The sequence below is a fragment of the Salmo trutta genome, chromosome 19, assembly GCF_901001165.1.
Source record: "Salmo trutta chromosome 19, fSalTru1.1, whole genome shotgun sequence".
NCBI lineage: Eukaryota > Metazoa > Chordata > Actinopteri > Salmoniformes > Salmonidae > Salmo > Salmo trutta.
In genome coordinates, this window is record NC_042975.1 from 6095286 (window position 1) to 6117120 (window position 21835).

Here is a 21835-nt window from a genome sequence, read left to right on the forward strand (position 1 = left end):
AGAGAGAGAGAGAGTCAGAGAGAGAGACAGAGAGAGAAAAAGAGAGAGAGAGTCAGAGAGAAAGAGAAAAAGAGAGAAAAAGAGACAGGGAGACAGAGTCAGAGAGAAAGAGAGAGTGAAAGAGGGAGAGAGAAAGTGAAAGAGAGTGACAGAGTCAGAGAGAAAAAGAGACAGAGAGAAAGAGAGAGACAGAGAGAGACAGAGAGAGAGTGAAAGAGAGAGAGAGTGAAAGAGAGAGAGAGAGACTCAAACAGAGACAGAGGGATTCAGTTTGTCAGAGTATTTATGTGTGGTATGGTGATGACTCTTTTCCTCTGCTCTCTTAGCAAACTAAGTACTTCCTGTATTTGAGAAATCTAGCCTTCAACACTAAAGCACTTCCTGTACTTGAGAAATCTAGGCTTCAACACTAAAGCACATGCTATGAATTGTAATAATTGAAAGAGCTTTAAAAGACAGAGGAAAGACAGTGACGGGGAGCTAGTAGAAACTCAGATGGAGACTGGGTAGAGATGGAAAGAGAGGAGAGAGACAAAAGAGGGAAGAAAGTGAGAAGCAGGTAGAGAAAGAAAGAAAGACGGAGAGGACTAGAGCAAAGAGAGAGAAGATCCGGTGACCATTTTATCTCAGGTACAAACAGGAGACATCATGGAGACTCTGCTACATGAACTACCATGTCTTGATTAGCGGAGGGTCCTAGCATGGAACCCCCCACACAGTAATGTAAACACATGCTCACACAAACAAACACTCCATAGAGAGGCACAAGCGCACACTCACACAAACACGTGCACACACGGCCGTACCCCCTCCACACGGCCGTACCCCCCCCACACGGCCGTACCCCCCCCACACGGCCGTACCCCCCACACGGCCATACCCCCCACGTACCCCCCACACGGCCGCGCCCCCCCACACGCCCGCACCCCCCCACGGCCGTACCCCCCCACACACGGCCGTACCCCCCCACACACGGCCATACCCCCCCACACACGGCCGTACTCCCCACGTACCCCCCACACACGGCCGTGCCCCCCCCCCACACGGCCGTGCCCCCCACCCCCACACGGCCGCGCCCCCCACCCCCACACGGCCGTACCCCCCCACACACGGCCGTACCCCCCCACACACGGCCGTACCCCCCCACACACGGCCGTACCTCCCCACGTACCCCCCACACACGGCCGTACCCCCCCCACACGGCCGTACCCCCCACCCCCACACGGCCGTACCACCCACGTACCCCCCCCACACGGCCGTACCCCCCCACGGCCGTACCCCCCCCTCGGCCACACCCCCCACACGGCCGTAGACCCCACACGGCCGCACCCCCCACATATACATAAAGAAACCATGGTGAACTACAGAACAGTACAGTATAGTACAGTACAGTACAACATTGACATCTGTTACAAATACCTCCTTTGAAAAAAACAACCCAGAATCCAGCACAGTCTGTCTGACTGACTCTCACCAACTATATGACCTGTGACCTTAAGATAATGGAATTCCACTGACCCGACCCCACCCTGACCTACCTCTCAACGTCAGGTAACGTCAGTTCTCCCTCCCTGTAATGTGTGTACGCACCTCTTCAGTGGTACTCAGGCAGTGAGCTGAGTGACTCAAACCCCTTCAGTGGTACTCAGGCAGTGAGCTGAGTGACTCATTCTCTTCAGTGGTACTCAGGCAGTGAGCTGAGTGACTCAAACCTCTTCAGTAGTACTCAGGCAGTGAGCTGAGTGACTCAAACCTCTTCAGTGGTACTCAGGCAGTGAGCTGAGTGACTCATTCTCTTCAGTGGTACTCAGGCAGTGAGCTGAGTGACTCATTCTCTTCAGTGGTACTCAGGCAGTGAGCTGAGTGACTCAAACCTCTTCAGTAGTACTCAGGCAGTGAGCTGAGTGACTCAAACCTCTTCAGTGGTACTCAGGCAGTGAGCTGAGTGACTCATTCTCTTCAGTGGTACTCAGGCAGTGAGCTGAGTGACTCAAACCTCTTCAGTAGTACTCAGGCAGTGAGCTGAGTGACTCAAACCTCTTCAGTGTAATGCATGCACACACACACAATGACAACATAAAGAGCCCACACTACAGACTCTCTGACTGCTCTTTTAGTGAGGGGGTGATTAGAGGAGGAGAGTCATTTCTGGAGAATAAAACCTAAACAATAATAATGAATAGCCTGTAACCTCTCCTTTACCCACAGTTGTGATAGTTGTCTATAGAGTGTGTGTACTGTGTGTGTGCGTACCGTGTGTGTGTGTGTATGTAATGTGTGTGTACTGTGTGTGTACGGTGTGTGTGCAGACCGTGTGTGTGTGTGTGTGTGCGTACCGTGTGTGTACCGTGTGTGTGTATGTAATGTGTGTGTGTGTGTGTACGTGTGTACTGTGTGTGTGTACGTGTGTGTACGCGCATGCACGAGCGGCCGGCTCAGTGTAACAGATGGTCTGTTTCCCAGTCTGTCTAAACACAGGTGAGGATCATTCAGGAATCTCAATTCAATTCAATTCAATTCAATTCAATTCAATTCAATTCAATGGTTTTATTGACATGGGAAACATATGTTAACATTGCCAAAACAAGTGAAGTAGATAAACAAAAGTGAAATAAACAATAACAATTGTTTTTTATTTAACTAGGCAAGTCAGTTATGAACAAATTCTTATTTACAATGACATCCTACCAGGGAACAGTGGGTTAACTGCCTTGTTCAGGGGCAGTACGACAGATTGTTACCTTGTCAGTTCAGGGATTCAATCTTGCAACCTTCCGGTTACTGGACCAACACTCTAACCACTAGACTACCTGCCCCCCCTACACTCTAACCACTAGACTACCTACCTCCCCAACACTCTAACCACTAGACTACCTGCCCCCCTACACTCTAACCACTAGACTACCTGCCCCCCCTACACTCTAACCACTAGACTACCTGCCCCCCCTACACTCTAACCACTAGACTACCTACCTCCCCTACACTCTAACCACTAGACTACCTACCTCCCCTACACTCTAACCACTAGACTACCTACCCCCCCTACACTCTAACCACTAGACTACCGACCTCCCCTACACTCTAACCACTAGACTACCTACCCCCCCTACACTCTAACCACTAGGCTACCTACACCCCCCTACACTCTAACCACTAGGCTACCTACACTCTAACCACTAGGCTACCTACACCCCCCTACACTCTAACCACTAGACTACCTACCCCCCTACACTCTAACCACTAGACTACCTGCCCCTCCTACACTCTAGCCACTAGACTACCTACCCCCCTACACTCTAACCACTAGGCTACCTACCCCCCCCCCCCCTACACTCTAACCACTAGGCTACCTACCGCCCCCCCTATACTCTAACCACTAGGCTACCTACCCCCCCCCCCCCCCCTACACTCTAACCACTAGGCTACCTACCCCCCCTACACTCTAACCACTAGGCTACCTACCCCCCCTACACTATAACCACTAGGCTACCTGCCCCTCCTACACTCTAACCACTAGGCTACCTGCCCCCCCCTACACTCTAACCACTAGGCTACCTACCCCCCCTACACTATAACCACTAGGCTACCTGCCCCTCCTACACTCTAACCACTAGGCTACCTGCCCCCCCCTACACTCTAACCACTAGGCTACCTACCCCCCCTACACTATAACCACTAGGCTACCTGCCCCCCCTACACTCTAACCACTAGGCTACCTGCCCCCCCCCCTACACTCTAACCACTAGACTACCTACCCCCCCTACACTCTAACCACTAGACTACCTATCCCCCCCCCCCTACACTCTAACCACTAGGCTACCTACCCCCCTACACTCTAACCACTAGACTACCTATCCCCCCCCCCCTACACTCTAACCACTAGGCTACCTGACACCCCAATTAACCGTAAACATTACACTCACAGAAGCTCCAAAAGAATAAAGACATTTCATATGGCTCTAACCAGAATAGAAAGAGGAGTTGGAGGCCCAGGGGCACAGCTGAGAAAGACGACAAGTACATTAGAGTGTCTAGTTTGAGAAACAGACGCCTCACAGGTCCTCAACTGGCAGCTTCATTAAATAGTACCCGCAAAACACCAGTCTCAACGTCAACAGAGGCGACTCCGGGATGCTGGCCTTCTAGGCAGAGTAGCATAGAAAAAGCCTAACTCAGACTAGCCAATAAAAAGAAAAGATAGGCAAAAGAACACAGCCACTGGACAGAGGAACTGCCTAGAAGGCCAGCATCCCGGAGTCACATCTTCACTGTTGACGTTGAGACTGGTATTAGGGGACATGATATGAAAGTAAAGCAGAGGGGGCGGTTACTTTCACTGGGTAGCGTGACGAAAGACACCGTTCAGTCAGTCAAGGCTGTCAGGGACGAACTTCATGAAACGTCTCCTGTCGCCACGGGGAAGATAGAGTAGGATGGAAAAGTGATTCTAATGTTTATGTTGAGATGGTCTCATATGGTGTCCATCCCAGGACCAGGAAGACTAACATATTGAAGCTTTGCATGCAAAACACGTCCGATAAAGCCAATTTGGAATGGATGGAGGCTTGATCATTGAGTTGAAGTTAAAGTTAAAGGAGAAGAGAGGAAATCCAGACCTGGAGAGCTGTTACCACATCCAGGGGGAGAGGAGAGGAGAGGAGAGAGAGGAAATCCAGACAGGATATCCAGGACGAGGGGGAGGAAGTGCAGAGTAAATAGCTTCCTTTATTAATCATCCTAGCTCATGTTTCTTAACTGAACACACACTTTGATCTTCTTCTCCCTCAGCTGCCCCCTTCCTCCCTGTAACGTCTGCTTCCGACTCACATTCTCAAGCGCGTAGATCCCCTGAACGCAGCTCACTCTCCAGATCCCAATCACCTGAATTCTGATCACCTGTTCACACACCTGTATGTCATTATCACACACTGTTTAGTTCAGTTCTTTGCACCCCATCACTGTGAGGTATTGTTTGTTTTGTGACACAATTCTATTCGGAGCTCTGGTTTTCCCATAATTTAATCCTCCCGTGTATGATAGTTTGTCCTGCTTCACTAATGAGACTTTGCCTATTCCCTGCCTGTACTTTAGCCTATCGGATTTCCTGTTATCAACCTATTGCCTGATCTCCCGGACAACGTTACTAGCCTGTTCCCTGCCTGTACTGTTGCCTGTTTGGACCCCTTGTGTATGACCTTCTGCCTGCCCCTGGACCCAGCTACCTGCCCCTGGACCCAGCTACCTGCCTCCTCCTGTGTATGAGCTTCTGCCTGCCCCTGGACCCAGCTACCTACCTCATCCTGTGTATGACCTTCTGCCTGCCCCTGGACCCAGCTACCTACCTCCTGCTGTGTATGACCTTCTGCCTGTCCCTGGACCCAGCTACCTGCCTTCTCCTGTGTATGACCTTCTGCCTGTCCCTGGACCCAGCTACCTGCCTCATCCTGTGTATGACCTTCTGCCTGTCCCTGGACCCAGCTACCTGCCTCATCCTGTGTATGACCTTCTGCCTGTCCCTGGACCCAGCTACCTACCTCATCCTGTGTATGACCTTCTGCCTGCCCCTGGACCCAGCTACCTGCCTTTTCCTGTGTAGGACCTTCTGCCTGCCCCTGGACCCAGCTACCTGCCTCCTCCTGTGTATGACCTTCTGCCTGCCCCTGGACCCAGCTACCTGCCTTTTCCTGTGTAGGACCTTCTGCCTGCCCCTGGACCCAGCTACCTGCCTCCTCCTGTGTATGAGCTTCTGCCTGTCCCTGGACCCAGCTACCTACCTCATCCTGTGTATGACCTTCTGCCTGCCCCTGGACCCAGCTACCTACCTCCTGCTGTGTATGACCTTCTGCCTGTCCCTGGACCCAGCTACCTGCCTTCTCCTGTGTATGACCTTCTGCCTGTCCCTGGACCCAGCTACCTGCCTCATCCTGTGTATGACCTTCTGCCTGTCCCTGGACCCAGCTACCTACCTCATCCTGTGTATGACCTGCCTGCCCCTGGACCCAGCTACCTACCTCATCCTGTGTATGACCTTCTGCCTGCCCCTGGACCCAGCTACCTGCCTTTTCCTGTGTAGGACCTTCTGCCTGCCCCTGGACCCAGCTACCTGCCTCCTCCTGTGTATGAGCTTCTGCCTGTCCCTGGACCCAGCTACCTGCCTCCTCCTGTGTATGACCTTCTGCCTGCCCCTGGACCCAGCTACCTGCCTCCTGCTGTGGTCCTTTACTAATAAACACCTTCTGCGCCCTGCGCTTGAAACCAGCTCTCTGTCTCCCATCGTGTTCATTACACTCCTCCCCCCACCCTCCATCTCTCATTCCCGGCCTAATAACTATCCGTCTGGCAGGCCAAGCCTCTCTCTGTCTCTCTGGGCTGGGTGAGGCTGCCTGTCTGCCTGCTGGCCACAGAGAGAGATAGTGGTCTACTCTGGGACTGTTCTGATCTGAGGGGAGAGCTGGAGGCTGAGAAACAGGGCCTCCCCAGGGGTCTCCAGGCCAGGCCAGGGAGGAAGATAGGGAAGAAAAGCGGTGCAGAGTTAATCAGTATGCAATGTCTAGTGCCCTGCTTGCCCCAATTATAGCTGATGTCTTTGTGGGCCCTCACAAAAAGGTCAATCTGACCTTTCACTGGGACAAAGCCCTCGACAGACAGAGGAGAGAGTAAAGAAAAATTCTAAAGGGACTTAGTGGAAAAAAAGAGCCCTTTTAAAACAGTTTAGCTTCTTTTAATTGGGCAGAGAGCCCAACAGAGGATTAAGTTCAAAAGGAGGTGCGGCAGGTGTAACATCATCCTCCTCTTCACTGGGCCCAGAGGACAGCTGGCTTTCCCCACAACTTCAAAGCTATTCCAGAAGCCCTTTCACTTCTTCTCCACCGGCTGGCCCTTCCTGGCCACTGGACTGGCTTTGTAGTGAGAGAAACCGAGAGAGGGAGTCAGGCGAGAGAGGGAGTCAAAATGCCTAACCGCTTGGAGTGGTTGAAACCTACAGGCCTGAGCCAAGCCAGCCAGTAGACATGGGCATCCTACCAGAGAGATTAGACTGTTGGATATCAGATCTGAGGGAGGAATGCAGCAACAGTCCCCTGACCTGAACACACGGAGGGATCGGAAAAGGGGAACAAAGAGCTCACAGCATGTTACAGTCCTTTATATGGCTGTGTTTGTTTTGGTGCTTTTTATTACCACTCTGTTACAGCTGTATATCAGCAATATTTATTACCTCTGTTACAGCTGTATATCAGCAATATTTATTACCTCTGTTACAGCTGTATATCAGCAATATTTATTACCTCTGTTACAGCTGTATATCAGCAATATTGATTACCTCTGTTACAGCTGTATAGCAGCAATATTTATTACCTCTGTTACAGCTGTATATCAGCAATATTATAACATGTATTTGTATCGTCGAATAGTAAATCATAACATTCTTATATCTTTCTTCAACATAATGACAAAGTAGGGAAAATAAACATGTCAAAGAGCAAAACTCAATATCAGTGGGAAAGAAATATATACTTCGAGCTTTCAATAAAAACCAAAGGGTGCAATGCTTGGTAATGGAGTCTTCTTCACCAAAACATTAAAGTTTAAATGTTTTTCTCATGTTGGATCCTGTTTGTTTTTTTGTTTTTTATAAGACAGACAGACAGACAGACAGACAGACAGACAGACAGACAGACAGACAGACAGACAGACAGACAGACAGACAGACAGACAGACAGACAGACAGACAGACAGACAGACAGACAGACAGACAGACAGACAGACAGACAGACAGACAGACAGACAGACAGACAGACAGACAGACAGACAGACTATATCAGTGCTGTTGGATACTGAATTTGTGTCCCATCTGAATCTGCCATGCCAGTCATTTTTACATGGTGGGAGAGTAATAATTCCAGCCAGCATAACCTGCTGTTTTTCAGCAAACTACAAAGTCCTCTGATAATACTTATACCGTGTGAATCCCTGCGTGTTGAGGGATATTACAATTTACCAGGTGCTGCACCCAGTTTGGGTAAGAACACGGGAACAAATTGATGCTTAAAACAAAGTGCTCTGCACGTAGCGTACAGATGATCCGTTTGTCACAGATCAGATTTCCCAGTGCCTATTTCTCTTTATTAAGATCAAGCGTATGATGTTGTGCCAACCAACTGATAAATTGCCAAATACGTCAGTTAATTAAAATGTCTGCATAGCGTACATTTCATGGTTCTTATTTTGACATTCTCTCTAGCCAAGTTGAAATATCTTCACGCCTAGAACACACCTGACCGTGAAAACGGTCACATTTTGAAAGAGAGAAAAAAAATTATTACGAGGGCAGTTTGGTAAATCTAATCCCGTCCGAATCGTCCACTGGAAAAACAGACATGCTGGGCTAATAATTACATTACCACATTCTATAGTAATACAAGTCCTGTACGAACCACGTTTCTCTCTCAGTCTCAGAGCTGTTCAACTCTACTCAGCTCTGAAGTACTTCAACGTAAACACACATCTTTAATAAACCAGTTGGAGTATACCTGTATTCATTGAATCCAATCCATTAAAGTGTATTATAATTCATATCTCTATAGGTAGTGTCTTTAGCGATCGAACACAAAAGAAAAACACAAGTCACAAACTTTGTGGAATCTGGAATGTGCGTTGTTGTTTAGTGAGAAAGAGAGAGAGAGGGATGGACACCTTTCATCCCCCATCCAGTTTCCCCGGAAGGAAGACAGGAACATAAAGCATTGAACATAAAGCTGCGCTCAGAGGCAATAGAGGCCTGTTGAAACAGGAATACTCAACCTGGTCGCATTTCGTATTATTCTGTATGCATATCCGAAACCCTCCATTTAGTATGGATGACATGTTACATTTGGTATGGTTACATAAGATAGATGGTTACTTAAGGCAAAAATGAAAGGAGGGTGGTTATTCGGGGTGGATGCGTAGACGTATAACGTAGACAACTTTATCCTTTTAGCTAATTTGCTACTTTTCAACTACTTACAACTTTTTTGCTAATTTGCAACTACTTAGCATGTTAGCTAACCTTAACCTTAACTCTTTAACCTAACTCCTAAACTTAACCCTAACCCCTAGCCTAGCTAACGTTAGCGAGTAGGCCACACAAGCTCACAGAACAGGACCGCCTAGCGCTGAAGCACATATCGCGTAAAAAATCTTCTGTGCTCGATTGCAACACTCACTACCGAGTTCCAAAATGCCTCTGGAAGCAACATCAGCACAATAACTGTTTGTCGGGAGCTTCATGAAATGGGTTTTCATGGCTGAACAAGCCAAAGAGATCACCATTCACAATGCCAAGTGTTGGATGGAGTGGTGTAAAGCTTGCCGCCATTGGACTCTGGAGCAGTGGAAACATGTTCTCTAGAGTGATGAATCACGCTTCACCGTCTGGCAGTCCGACATACGAATCCGGGTTTGGCGGATGCCAGGAGAACGCAACCTGCCTGAATGCATAGTGCCAACTGTACAGTTTGGTGGAGAAGGAATAATGGTCTAGGGCTGTTTTTCATGGTTCGGGCCCCTTAGTTCCAGTGAAGGGAAATCTCTACAGCATACAATGACATTTGTAGATGATTCTGTGCTTCCAACTTTGTGGAAACAGTTTGAAGAAGTCCCTTTCCTAGTTCAGCATGACAATGCCCCAGTGCACAAAGTGAGGTCCGTACTGAAATTATTTATCAAGATCAGTGTGGAAGAACTTGACTGGCCTGCACAGAGCCCTGACCTCAACCCCATCAAAAACCTTGGGGATGAATTGGAACGCAGACTGAGCCAGGCTTAATCGCCCAACATCAGTGCCCAACCTCACTAATGCTCTTGTGGATGAATGGAAGCTAGTCCCCGCAGCAATGTTCCAACATCTAGTGGAAAACCACATACTGTGTCCACATACTTTGTCTCGGATTTACGTACAGAATAATACGAAATGCTCTGAGACCAGGTTGGAATAGTACGCTGCACTGCAACAAAGACACAGGATCGCACAGGGTGAGGCTGAAACGGAACCCAATGCCCTATACAGTGCACTACTTTCCTATTCCTATATAGAGCACCACTTTTGACAAGCGCCCTAGTCAAAAGTAGTGCACTATATAGGGAATAGGGTGCCATTTATGACACACCCAGTCTCACAGCATAACACTGCCTCTGTGCAGACCATCAGTGTGGGTAAAGCATAAGAAGCTAATTGACTGACTCAACTGTAACTCTACCAACATTTGAGCGCTTAAAGAGGACCACAATGATGTGAATTAGAAGTGAATACATGTTAATTCAATAAGGTGGTGGTATACCCCAGGCCTAGACCAGAGTAGCTCATTTGGCCCCAGCAGAGCCGGCCAAACGTCACCACCATCATCCCAGGCTACACTCAGAATGGCGTTGGGATTTGTGTTCACCTGAAGGAAAAATAAACAGGGATCTTATCGTCGCTGGATTAGAACTGTCATCATCCCCAGGTAAGTAAACTGAGCTGAGTGAACAACAGCAGTCAGAAGCCTAATTATCACTTCACACCTTCAGTGAAATACTGGAATGTCAGCCATCACTTCCACAACCCTGATCAACCTTGTCACCTGGTGTAGAACAGAGACCCAGAATGCAGCCCAAATGGCACCCAATTTGCTATAACCTTAACTGTCCTACTTTAGACCAGTGTCCTATGGTCCCGGATCAAAAGTTGTGTACAAATATGGGGAATAGGATGCCATTTGAGATGCACTCTCAGTAAAATAGGAATCTAGAAACGACTTTCTTACAAAAATAAACAGTCACACTGTAATGCACTCCTCCTTCCAGGTCAAGTCCAACGTTATCGCTCAGATCTAACGTGACATATCACAGAAACACACAGTGTTAAGGAAAGAAAGGCCTCATTGCCTCAATGTAAATGAATGATTCCTCTGATCTTATTAGCAGCACTGCTATGGAACCACCCGCTCTAAAAATACATGTTATAAAGAATCAACATCACACATACACTCTTAGAAAAAAAAGGTGCCATCTAGAACCTTATTGGGTTCTGTGGGTGTCCTCATAGGAGAACCATTTAAATAACACTTTTTGGTTCGATGTAGAACCCTTTTGGGTTCCATGTAGAACCCTTTCTACAGAAGGTTCTAAATGGAACCAAAACATTTTCTACCTGGAAACAAAAAGGGTTCTTGAAAGGGTTCTCCTACGGGGACAGCCAAAGAACCCTTTTGGAACCATATTTTCTAAGAGTGTACACACATTCGGATGCAAGTGTGCACACACACACACAAACACACACACATTAATGCAAATGTAGATGAGCATATATTTCTTATATAATACACTGTACTCATCTTCACCACCATGTCTAATATTGGACTTTCCCCCATGGAAAAGGCCATGTACTTTCTTATCAATTATAGCTGTCTGCAGCATCTGGTTATCCATTCAAAATGCCTCCTGCACCTGGTGAGTGAGGACAGACAAGACCCTACAGTACCTCATCAGTCCTCCATTTCTTCTCCGATCGGAAATAAATTGACTTAGCCTTGCTTTAGTTCCCCAATAACCCGAATCCATGTATGAATCAGAAGGAGAAAGCTACGCACCACAGAGTGGGAAAAGCTACGCACCACAGAGTGGGAAAAGCTACGCACCACAGAGTGGGAAAAGCTACGCACCACAGAGTGGGAAAAGCTACGCACCACAGAGTGGGAAATGCTACGCACCACAGAGTGGGAAATGCTACGCACCACAGAGTGGGGAAAAGCTACGCACCACAGAGTGGGGAAAAGCTACGCACCGCAGAGTGGGGAAAAGCTACGCACCGCAGAGTGGGGAAAAGCTACGCACCGCAGAGTGGGGAAAAGCTACGCACCGCAGAGTGGGGAAAACTACGCACCACAGAGTGGGGAAAGCTACGTACCACAGAGTGGGGAAAGCTACGTACCACAGAGTGAGGGGCCTGGCTTGCAGAATAGTAGGAGAGGGAAAATGTACAGTAAGGACCACATGTATGCCTATGGTTTTGGCATGTGCATTCTGCCCGGTAAGGGCATGAGTAAATTATAAAAATATGTTTTTTTTTTTTTTTTAAATGCAGCTTTTGATCTCAACTATTGAACATGCATGGAATGCATTGTTTGATGTTTAATCACTATGTTCAGTATGACATTTTTAAAAATTGGGAGTTTTCCGGCAACTTCAGAGCATGGCTGGCTCTAATAATTTATGTAACTACAAATCTATCAGCTTGATAAAATGTTTGGGTGGAGAAGTTGGCACTCTCACCCCTAACCAGTATGGTATCAGCAGGCAGGAAGAAAAACAAAAATAAAAATATGTACTGTATGTCAACACTATTGTTCCGGAAGAATGTTGATATTCTGTCATCACACAAAACAGCATAACAACGAGTGATAACAAAGACAGCTTCCACTATAGCGACAGCATTATAGGTCTAGCAGCTCAATAACCTATTAGATTATAGTGACTGAGAACAACAAGATTACAAAAAAAGCTGGCCTGAGATTGAACCCTGTTTGTCTATGGGGGTTCTTCGGTGGTTTGGGCTATGACACATTGTTAACTTCAGTTTGCCAAGGTGAACGTGCCAAAGTGAAGCGAGCCAGGGTGGAAAACATGGTTAAACAAAGCCATAAGCATCAGCTCAAACGGAGCATGATGCCTGTGGTGCTCTTTATGTGAATAAGATGCAGTAAAGACGTCAGACTGTGGGGGATAGAAGGACGTTGGATTGGCATAGTCAACAAATCTGATCTAACTAAGTGGATATAAGTCAAATCCATCATGATTTATGTATTGTAACAGGCACACAATGTGGTTACTTAAGTCTGATTTGGATATACACTACATACCCAAAAGTGTGTGGACACCCCTTCAAATGAGTGGATTCGGCTGTCTCAGCCACACCCGTTGCTGACAGGTGTATAAAATCAAGCACACAGCCATGCAATCTCCATAGACAAACATTAGCAGCAGAATGGCCCGTACTGAAGAGCTCAGTGATTTTCAACTTGGCACCATCATAGGATACCACCTTTCCAACAAATCAGTTTTGCAAATTTCTGCCCTGCTAGAGCTTCTTCGGTCAACTGTAAGTGCTGTTATTGTGAAGTGGAAACGTCCGGGAGCAACAACAGCTCAGCCATGAAGTGGTAGGCCACACAAGCTCACAGAACGGGACAGCTGAAGCGCGTAAAAATCTTCTGTCCTGGGTTGCAACACACTACCGAGTTCCAAACCGCCTATGGAAGCAACATCAGCACGAGAACTGTTCGTCAGAGCTTCATGAAATGGGTTTCATGGCATTGCAGCCACACACAAGCCTAAGATCACCATGCGCAATGCCAAGAGTCGGCTGGAGTGGTGTAAAGCTCACCGCCTTTGGACTCTGGTGCAGTGGAAACGCGTTCTCTGGAGTGATGAATCACGCTTCACTGTCTGGCAGTCCGACGGACAAATCTGGGTTTGGCGGATGCCAGGAGAACGCAACCTGCCTGGTTTGCTTAATATAAGGAATTTGAAATTATTTATACTTTTACTTTTGATATTTAAGTATTAAAAGTAAATGTAATTGCTAAAATATACTTAAGTATATTTAAAAACAGATCCTTTTATTCAAGTAGTATTTTACTGGGTGACTTTTATCTTTACTGAAGTATGACAATTGGGTTATTTTTCCCCCACTGCGATTCTGTGCTTCCAACTTTGTGGCAACAGTTTAGGGAAGTCCCTTTCCTGTTTCAGCATGACAATGCCCCAGTGCACAAAGCGAGGTCCATACTGAAATGGTTTGTTGAGATCGGTGTGGAAGAACTTGACTGCCCTGCACATAGCCCTGATCTCAACCCCATCGAACACCTTTGGGATGAATTGGAACTCTGACTGCGAGCCAGGCCTAATCACCCAACATCAGTGCCCGACCTCACTAATGCTCTTGTGGCTGAAGTCTCCAAAGCAATGTTTCAACATCTAGTGGAAAGCCTTCCCAGAAGAGGAGGCTGTTATGGCAGCAGAAGGGGGACCAACACCATTTTAATGCCCATGATTTAGGAATGAGATGTTCAACGGACATGTGTCCACATACTTTTGGCCATATAGTGAATTGGTTGTTTTCCCTACATAACATTTAGAAGTTGTCCCTTTTCAGGTTTAGAATAAGTGACTGCAAAATGCTAACTCCCGTTCGTATAAACTGGAAGCAAAGTGGTGGGGGTAGTCAGTCATTTTTAAGTGGAACGTTGTAGATTGGTGATGATGACATGAACATACTGTATATTGGGGTTGACATCCATCCAAGAATTATACTCTGATTTTTACTTCAAAATAGTATTAAATAGGCATCTTTCCCATGGCATTTCCATTGACCACTTTACAGCATCTATACCAGACACAGTCCAATGGCCTACCAGACGTATAACACAACATACTGTATCTCAACGGACTGAAACCATGTCACATAACTGATTAAAGATGCATGGGATATTTTAAGCCAATAACCACACTTTGGAAAATGTATTACCAAATAGTTATTGAAAGCCAACCTAGAAAATGTAGCCAGTATGCACTTGACTTGAATTGCACTGCACATGATCCGGTGGACCTGGGAACCTTTATGACGTGACACGCAGTGGCGGTTCTAGACCATTTCAACTGGGGGGCCAAGCTGGGGCCAGTTGTACTGTTAGAGGGGGGGCCAGTTACATTAGACGTTATTGTTGTCATATCGTTTTGCATGTGGTACGATACTGTTGTGTTCCGCCTAAAGCCGTCCCTCTAGAAAATGTGTGGGTTAAATGTAGTGTTCCGCGTTGCCACTGTCTAATAACGGATGTAAAAAAAAGAACGATAGCAAAAATTAGTTATGTAAAAATGATTTCATACTCCACATTTAGGGGGGCCACAAGGTGGTCCAAAATTGTTATCACAGGGGCACTGCCCCCCCACCCCAGAACCGCTAGTGGTGACACGTACCTGCATGAGCTTCCCCTCTGCAGAGCCGGCGCTCCCTCCGACAAACAGCCCTTCCAGAGTGATGGGCTTCCCCGTTGGCTCGTTTTTCAGCAGTGTCACCTTGATGACAGCCCTGAGGGCCGAGCGCTCCGTCTCGACGGCCGCCGCCAGCTCCAGGCCCGTCTGGCCAAACACCACCTGCAGGGCCGCCATGAGCAGCCACGGCCAGAGCCCGGCCAGTCGCCGCTGGAGAACGATCATTGGATCGGCTGTAGCGGCGGGCTCCGGCTGTACATCGTGGACTTCAAAAGCTGCTAACCACCAATGTTGATTCAGGACAAGAAATATATGGCCCAGCGCTGGTCCTCTGCTTTATGGGTTAGAAATGGTAGAAACCCGTGAAAACGACTCGAAATACAGGCTTTTATCCAAAGTGTTAAGGCTCACGGACTGCCATGTTGTCTTGTGGTTTTGTAATGAATTGTTATCCCGCTTTGAATGTTTGTTCCAGGTAAAAACAGTTAAATACGCCAAGTAAAGTGGTCTTCATATTCACTCATAAGAAAAAAATCTGAACGTTTGCTTCTAAATTATGGAATTGCTAACAATCAAATAAACATATCATAATAAGATAGGATTTAGATCATGTGTGTTAACCAGTATCACTAACAGGAGAGGCCAAACATTGCATGCACAAGTTCGACAACATCAAATGAATAATTGGAATTGCGTTACTTATAGTTGAATAGGCTTTACATTTAGTTCACCGTTCACATACAGCACGAGCTCCTTCCAGGAGATAAACAGCGGCCCGGTCCTCGTTTTCAACGTGCTTGTTAAAGTTGTCATAGACACATCGGTTCAGTCCGGGCACACCGCGGCTCTTGTAATCTTCAACCACTGGCAAGATTTCAATAAACATTTTGCAACAATGTTTGTACTTTAATTCGTACCCAACCCACTATAGACATTCTACAGTTCTGCCTGATTTAAAACCAACGTGTATCCAATGTACCGGTATTCCATTTCCAGAGCAAGACAAAAAAAAGTCAAATCTGGCAGAGGGGCTCCAGATGCAACAAGTTGTCAAATACCTAAAAAGCAAATGCCCTACTCTTGACGCTGGATAGGATATTGTGACGATATCCCCACCCAGAGGTTTCAGAAACCAACAGGAACAAAGTCAGGTTGATATGACGGATTCCAAGATGAAAGGAGACAATACAGTAAACGACGAAAATGCAATAGTAACTTTCATAGGCTCCGTTGCGACAATCTTTTGACAAAAATGCCCCTGTAAAGTTGACAACGGAGGTTTCCGGACTCTTGAAAAGTTTAACTAATCCAATGGAATCGTTGCATTAGTTACTTAACATGAAAGAAGTTCATTAATTAGGAGTATACATCTCGTGTCATTTCTGCAGCCGACGCATCCACAATTATGCCTATCGTCCACTAAAGTTGCTACGCATCTAAAACCTGTTCGCTCCCTGGCAGCCTCCAAAAAAGTATTTTCCCCGAGTTCCACGTCTGAAAGTTGTAACAATTCTGAAAAGAGATCCTTCCCGCCGCTGCTTAAAAAATATACAATATAAACTTCACTATTCACATAGATACTGAAAAGAAAGCTTTAACAAATGTATAATCGCTTAAACGCGAGTCGTTAAAACACTAATATTGGTCATACACATTTTGAAAAGTTGTAAAAAGACACACGAGTGTACATTTACTAAGTCCCGAAGCATGTCGAGTCTCCCTCCCCTGGGATCTCATCGACTGTCTGTCTGTCTACCTGCTGACTGCCTGTCACCGAGGGTGGAGCTGCACTTCCAACACAGACGAAAGACGACACCGGGCGCCCTCCAGCGGACAACACCGGTAACAGCCGAGCGTCACTTCACATCTCCTTTCAGAATAGAGCAAAGATCCCGGAATGGACCCTTCTTTACCAGTACACTGTAGCCCATACAAACAACAACCAGATGCAAGAAATGAAATGCAAAGAACCTCTGAATTATATCACATTTTAATCATAATAATCTTTTAACATTATAAACCAATTATATCATGTCCAGAAATTATTTAAAAATAATTAACGGTTAAAACAGATTTATTTGTTTTGCATTTCAAAATATGTAAAAAGATCACTTTTGGTGTCAAACTGAAACAAATGAGGAATAAACATTAAAAGGTACTTGTTCTTTAAGTTAAAAATGACAAATAAGTCTTGGTATGCATTAATTAATTCCAAGATTAAGCATTCAGAATAAAACTGTCATATGTCAATTACAATTCTGTAAAAGTTATCATATAAATAAGAATAAATTAGAACAGGGCTGAACTATGTACAATGTCCAATATGTGTACTATCAGGAAAATATATATGTTTTTATCAGTGACATACAAGTAACATAGGTCAACATATTTCAACAAGAAGCTGCAGCAAATTCAGACTTGAGCCTGAGTAGCAAAACTGAAAACTTGGGACATCCTGGTCTGACTATGGTCAACATTCTTGCGTGCATGCCACTTCAACCAACAAGTTCAGATCTAAAAGATGAAATTAAAATGTGTACATTAATTTTGTCATGATCCCCCTAATCTATTCCTCACCGTTGACATTATCCTTCACTGTGTATGGTTTTATTAAAACGGAGTGGCTGCGGATCAGACTTCTCTGGACCCCTCTTCCCGAAAGCTAAAGGTCCCAACAGCTTCTGCGCATGTGCAGAATCCTCTATCTTACACACAGGTTACTCTAGCGAATGGTGAAGCTTGTTTAATTAACTTAGATCAAAGCTAAATCAATGTCTGCAAGATCACAACGATAGTATTCTAATAACATAAAACAGAACTGAATATAATAGCATAGTATGATTGACAGTGAGAAATATGAATGGAAGGTGCCACAAAAACCGGCACGTAAAATGGATGCAAAGAAACACATGCATAGAACTTGATACGGATGGTCATCTCCGGGGATCGGGACGGTTACCTACGGATCTGTAGCCTCTGCCTATTTTTTATTTACCAAGGAAAGTCCCATTGAGATATAGAATCTCTTTTACAAGGGACACCTGGCCAAGATAGCAGCAGCAAGGATTGTGCAGAAATGTAAGTGGATAGTTGTCTTACCAGGAGATTTAGTTTTCTGTCTGGTGCTCGTTCTCCAGCAGGCTGAGGTCGCAGACAGTAACATCATGTAGAACACTGCAGACGTCTGAGTCCACCAACTGGATCTCCTTCACCTTGGTGATGTACTCTGATGCTTCCTCGGGGCACTGGGGAAATCACAGCATGATCCATCTCCTATTATACAACAGAGTTCATCAGGACCGCTGATGACCATCCATACCATACCTGTTTATTAAGTTGATTACTAAGTCATACAGACTGAGTATTTTTGCTTTCTCTTTCCACTCACAGTTCTAAATACGCTGGTTTTGTAAATTGTATATCCTCACTGTAAATCAGTCTATACTCTATAGTTGTATGTTTACTGTATTTCTATTGTACAATTATGTATGTTGACTTTGTGTACATTTCTCTGTCTATACATTTGTGTATTTCTGGCAGCACCTATTCAAATTCCAGGTATGTGTAAATGTACTTGGCAAATAAAGTGATTCTGATTCATATAGCCTTCATGTGACAAGTTTTTACAAAACTAAGCTACCTTACCTTCTAATAGGCATCCACAGACACAGGTTTTTACAAAACTAAGCTAGATTACCTTCTAATAGGCATCCACAGACACAGGTTTTTACAAAACTAAGCTAGATTACCTTCTGATAGGCATCCACAGACAGGTTTTTACAAAGCTAAGCTACCTTACCTTCTGATAGGCATCCAGACAGGTTTTTACAAAGCTAAGCTAGATTACCTTCTGATAGGCATCCACAGACACAGGTTTGTCCTCCCTCTTCACTGGCTGCTCAGCCGCGGGACCACCGACAGTGATGGCTATTCCCTGAGGAGGAACGTTCCCCGGGACTGCTATAATGATGGGCCCGCGGGGTGTCACTGGGCTGGAGTTAAAAGAGGAGTCACGCTGGGAAGAGACAGTGACTGTGTGAGGGGAGCTGTGGATGGTGGTGATGGGCTGGGGCCCTGATGGTGTAGAGGTGGACAGGACCGGCTGCTGGCGCTCTGGGGTCTCCACTTTGACCATGCGTATTTTGGGGGAATTGTGGTGCAACTCGTCCACTAGCTGGAAGACTGTGTCCAGGTTGACATCACTCTTCTTGGTCTCCTGGGTTTCACTGCTCTGCCAGTCCTGGTTTTGATTGCCAGGATACAGAAAGCCCACAGGACAGTTTGGCTAGAAATGGGATTAAAAATATAAATTTCACAGCTTGAAATTTCAAGCATGAAATGTTGATTCATATGCTCCGCATATTTTCACCCATATGAATTCTAGATCCCACTGGAAAGATTCGCAGACATGTTGCTTTATGGGTAGTAGTTAGATTCCCACCTACCTGGTAATAGCTGTAATGGGAGTATGAGGGAGATGTCTGGTGGGCACTATGGCAGTCCGAGTCCATTGAGCCTGGGGGGCAGCATTGGCACACTAATGCTGAAAAAAGCAAACACAATCAAGAAGTATATAAATAAACTTCTATGACTGTTTATGAGGAAATCACAGTGTTTCTGTATTCAACTAATGGGTGCTTCCATGGTATGGTTTATTATAGTTACCAGGGGAATAGAATCCAGGTCGGTACGGAGTATGGTGAGGGATCAAGCTGTTTGCCAGGCTTTGTGAACCCTGCTGGATGTGCACAGTAGTCGGACTGGACTGCACAGTGCAGGAAGTGTCTGAAGGGAACCGGTGGATGACAGATATGGGGATTCCCTTGTCTGTGTAGAAGGTGGTGGGGGAGGGGGCATCCCCATGACCCATGATCCAGCCGCGGGGTGGGATAGGAGTCCGATCATAGTCCTTCATGGGCTGGGTTCTGCTTTGGTGGTACTGTTGGTAAGGAGATGGTCGTTTTACCTGACCAACAAACATGGAACCTGTGGAAACATTGAATGACAGCAATATCATGAGTATCATGGCTGAGAAGTTATGGCACACAAGTTATGGCACAATAAATTATGTTATTTGAGTAATTTGCTATTAAATTACTGTTGCTACTCGTTTTGGTTTAAAATACAAAGTACAGGTATGATTGACAATTTGAGTGTACCTCTTTTATCTACTTTCTCCTCACCACCATCACCATTTGCCATGAGTCGGTGGAAACGATTTGCTGGGGGCCGGCAGTTCACTTCTAGGCCAGCTTCCATCTTCGCCTTGTTTTTGCTTGTCAGCCTCTTAAGATTCACCAGCAGTTCGGGATGATCTTGTTTGAAGTTTGGATTGTGGAAGTGGTGTTTTATCCCGTCCATCGGAGATGAGACATCATTCTTCTCTGAGCCCCCGGGGCCATGGACCACCTTCCTGAACCCATAAAGATTCAGCTGGCGGTTGAAGCTTGTAAAGTTGGTTGTTTTGAAAAGGTCAGTGGTGTCAAACATTTGTTTCTGAGGTGACAGCAGCTCTGATTCAAATAGCTGCTGGTCGATTATCAAACCCTCACCACAGGGATCCCAACGTATCGATCGATTTTTGGGGTTATTCACCAGACGCCACAATTTTGCTGGGAAATTGTTGGGATTGATGGGGATGGTGAGGCGTTCCTCTGCGAGCTCCATATTTTTCGCCTGTTTGAGAAACAAAAAAATAACAAAAATAAGTGACAACTTATCAAGTGTATATGAATATCTAATTCAATTTGCTAGCTAAATAGTATTTTTTTTTCTCGATTGAATTGGCAAGCTGCTAGCTAACATCGTTAGCTTAGTAACGTTACTTGTAGCTAACGCTAGCTAGCTCCTCGTTCGTTATCAAAGATAACTAGCTAAAACTGTTATCAAGTACCTGAGCAAGTCAACTATAACGGAAGTTTAAACTACAATATATATATATATAGCTAAATATTCAGAATATGATGAATTTTTCTGTAAATGTGTGTAATTATATCTAGTCTGTTTAATAATAACACACAGTACCTTGACCAGTCTCCCTCAGAACCGTTGAAAGTATTCCCGTAACAGTTGTTTTTGAGTCCGTTTAAATTCCAGAAAAAAAAACCGTTTCAACATCCTCGAGCGTGATGAATCAAAGAGCTCGAGCTACGGACGTCCACGACTTCCGACTTGAGAAAATTCAGAATCAGATTCACTGTATTTATGGAGACACAATTACTACAGTTTAATTACGCTTTATTCATATATTGGCACCTTTGCACTTTAGTTATTTATTTTTTTCGTCATGAATCTTGTTTTGGAGACAGCTCTTGCAGAGTGGTCACTGATTTTAAACCTAAGGCTAATAATAATAATCCACTCCCAGAAATACAAATAATAATAATAATAATAAATAAATTATAATACAAATAAATAATCCACCTTCAGAAATAAAAATCATGAAACTCCTGTCAATTGGTGAACGCCTATGTTCCCACTGGGCAGCCAGGCCCACCCAGTCAGATTGAGTAACAACAAACAGACAGTACCTAAAAACTGTACTTGACTTGGGCAGGAGCTCACCCGAACTGAGTACCTGCGCCTCAAAACATGTCGGCATGAGTTCCTCCACCTGTACAATATTAGCTCAAAAGTATTGAGGAGTGCCTGCACCTAAATATAAACGGTATCAGCACCTATTTTAGTCCAAGTCAAGCACTGGCCTAAATATGCTTACACCATGAGATAGAATTCATAGCAGTAGGGCAGGGTATGTACCTTGGCACCTTGGCTTGACGTTTATTATATCAATTATTTTCGCCACCCCCAGTGATTTTATTTT

At 45.5% G+C, this 21835-nt stretch overlaps 2 protein-coding genes across 2 annotated transcripts in view; both read right to left on the reverse strand.

The window, feature by feature from the left end:
• Positions 1–16750, reverse strand: part of LOC115153896 (E3 ubiquitin-protein ligase RNF43) — a 224540-nt gene extending 207790 nt beyond the window's left edge. Inside the window, exon 1 of the mRNA XM_029699553.1 lies at positions 14998–16750. Coding sequence (XP_029555413.1) covers positions 14998–15237 — 240 coding nt within the window. The 5' untranslated portion in view covers positions 15238–16750. The remainder of the gene's footprint in view (positions 1–14997) is intronic.
• Positions 16751–17388: 638 nt separating this feature from the next.
• On the reverse strand, positions 17389–21153 carry hsf5 (heat shock transcription factor family member 5). The gene is made up of 7 exons (XM_029699554.1): positions 21037–21153; positions 20172–20688; positions 19678–19998; positions 19458–19555; positions 18860–19297; positions 18112–18257; positions 17389–17526 (listed from the first exon to the last, which is right to left on the reverse strand). The coding sequence occupies exons 2-6, from the start codon at positions 20677–20679 to the stop codon at positions 18120–18122; spliced, it is 1503 nt and encodes a 500-aa protein (XP_029555414.1). The 5' UTR covers positions 20680–20688; positions 21037–21153; the 3' UTR covers positions 17389–17526; positions 18112–18119.
• Positions 21154–21835: the final 682 nt, after the last annotated feature.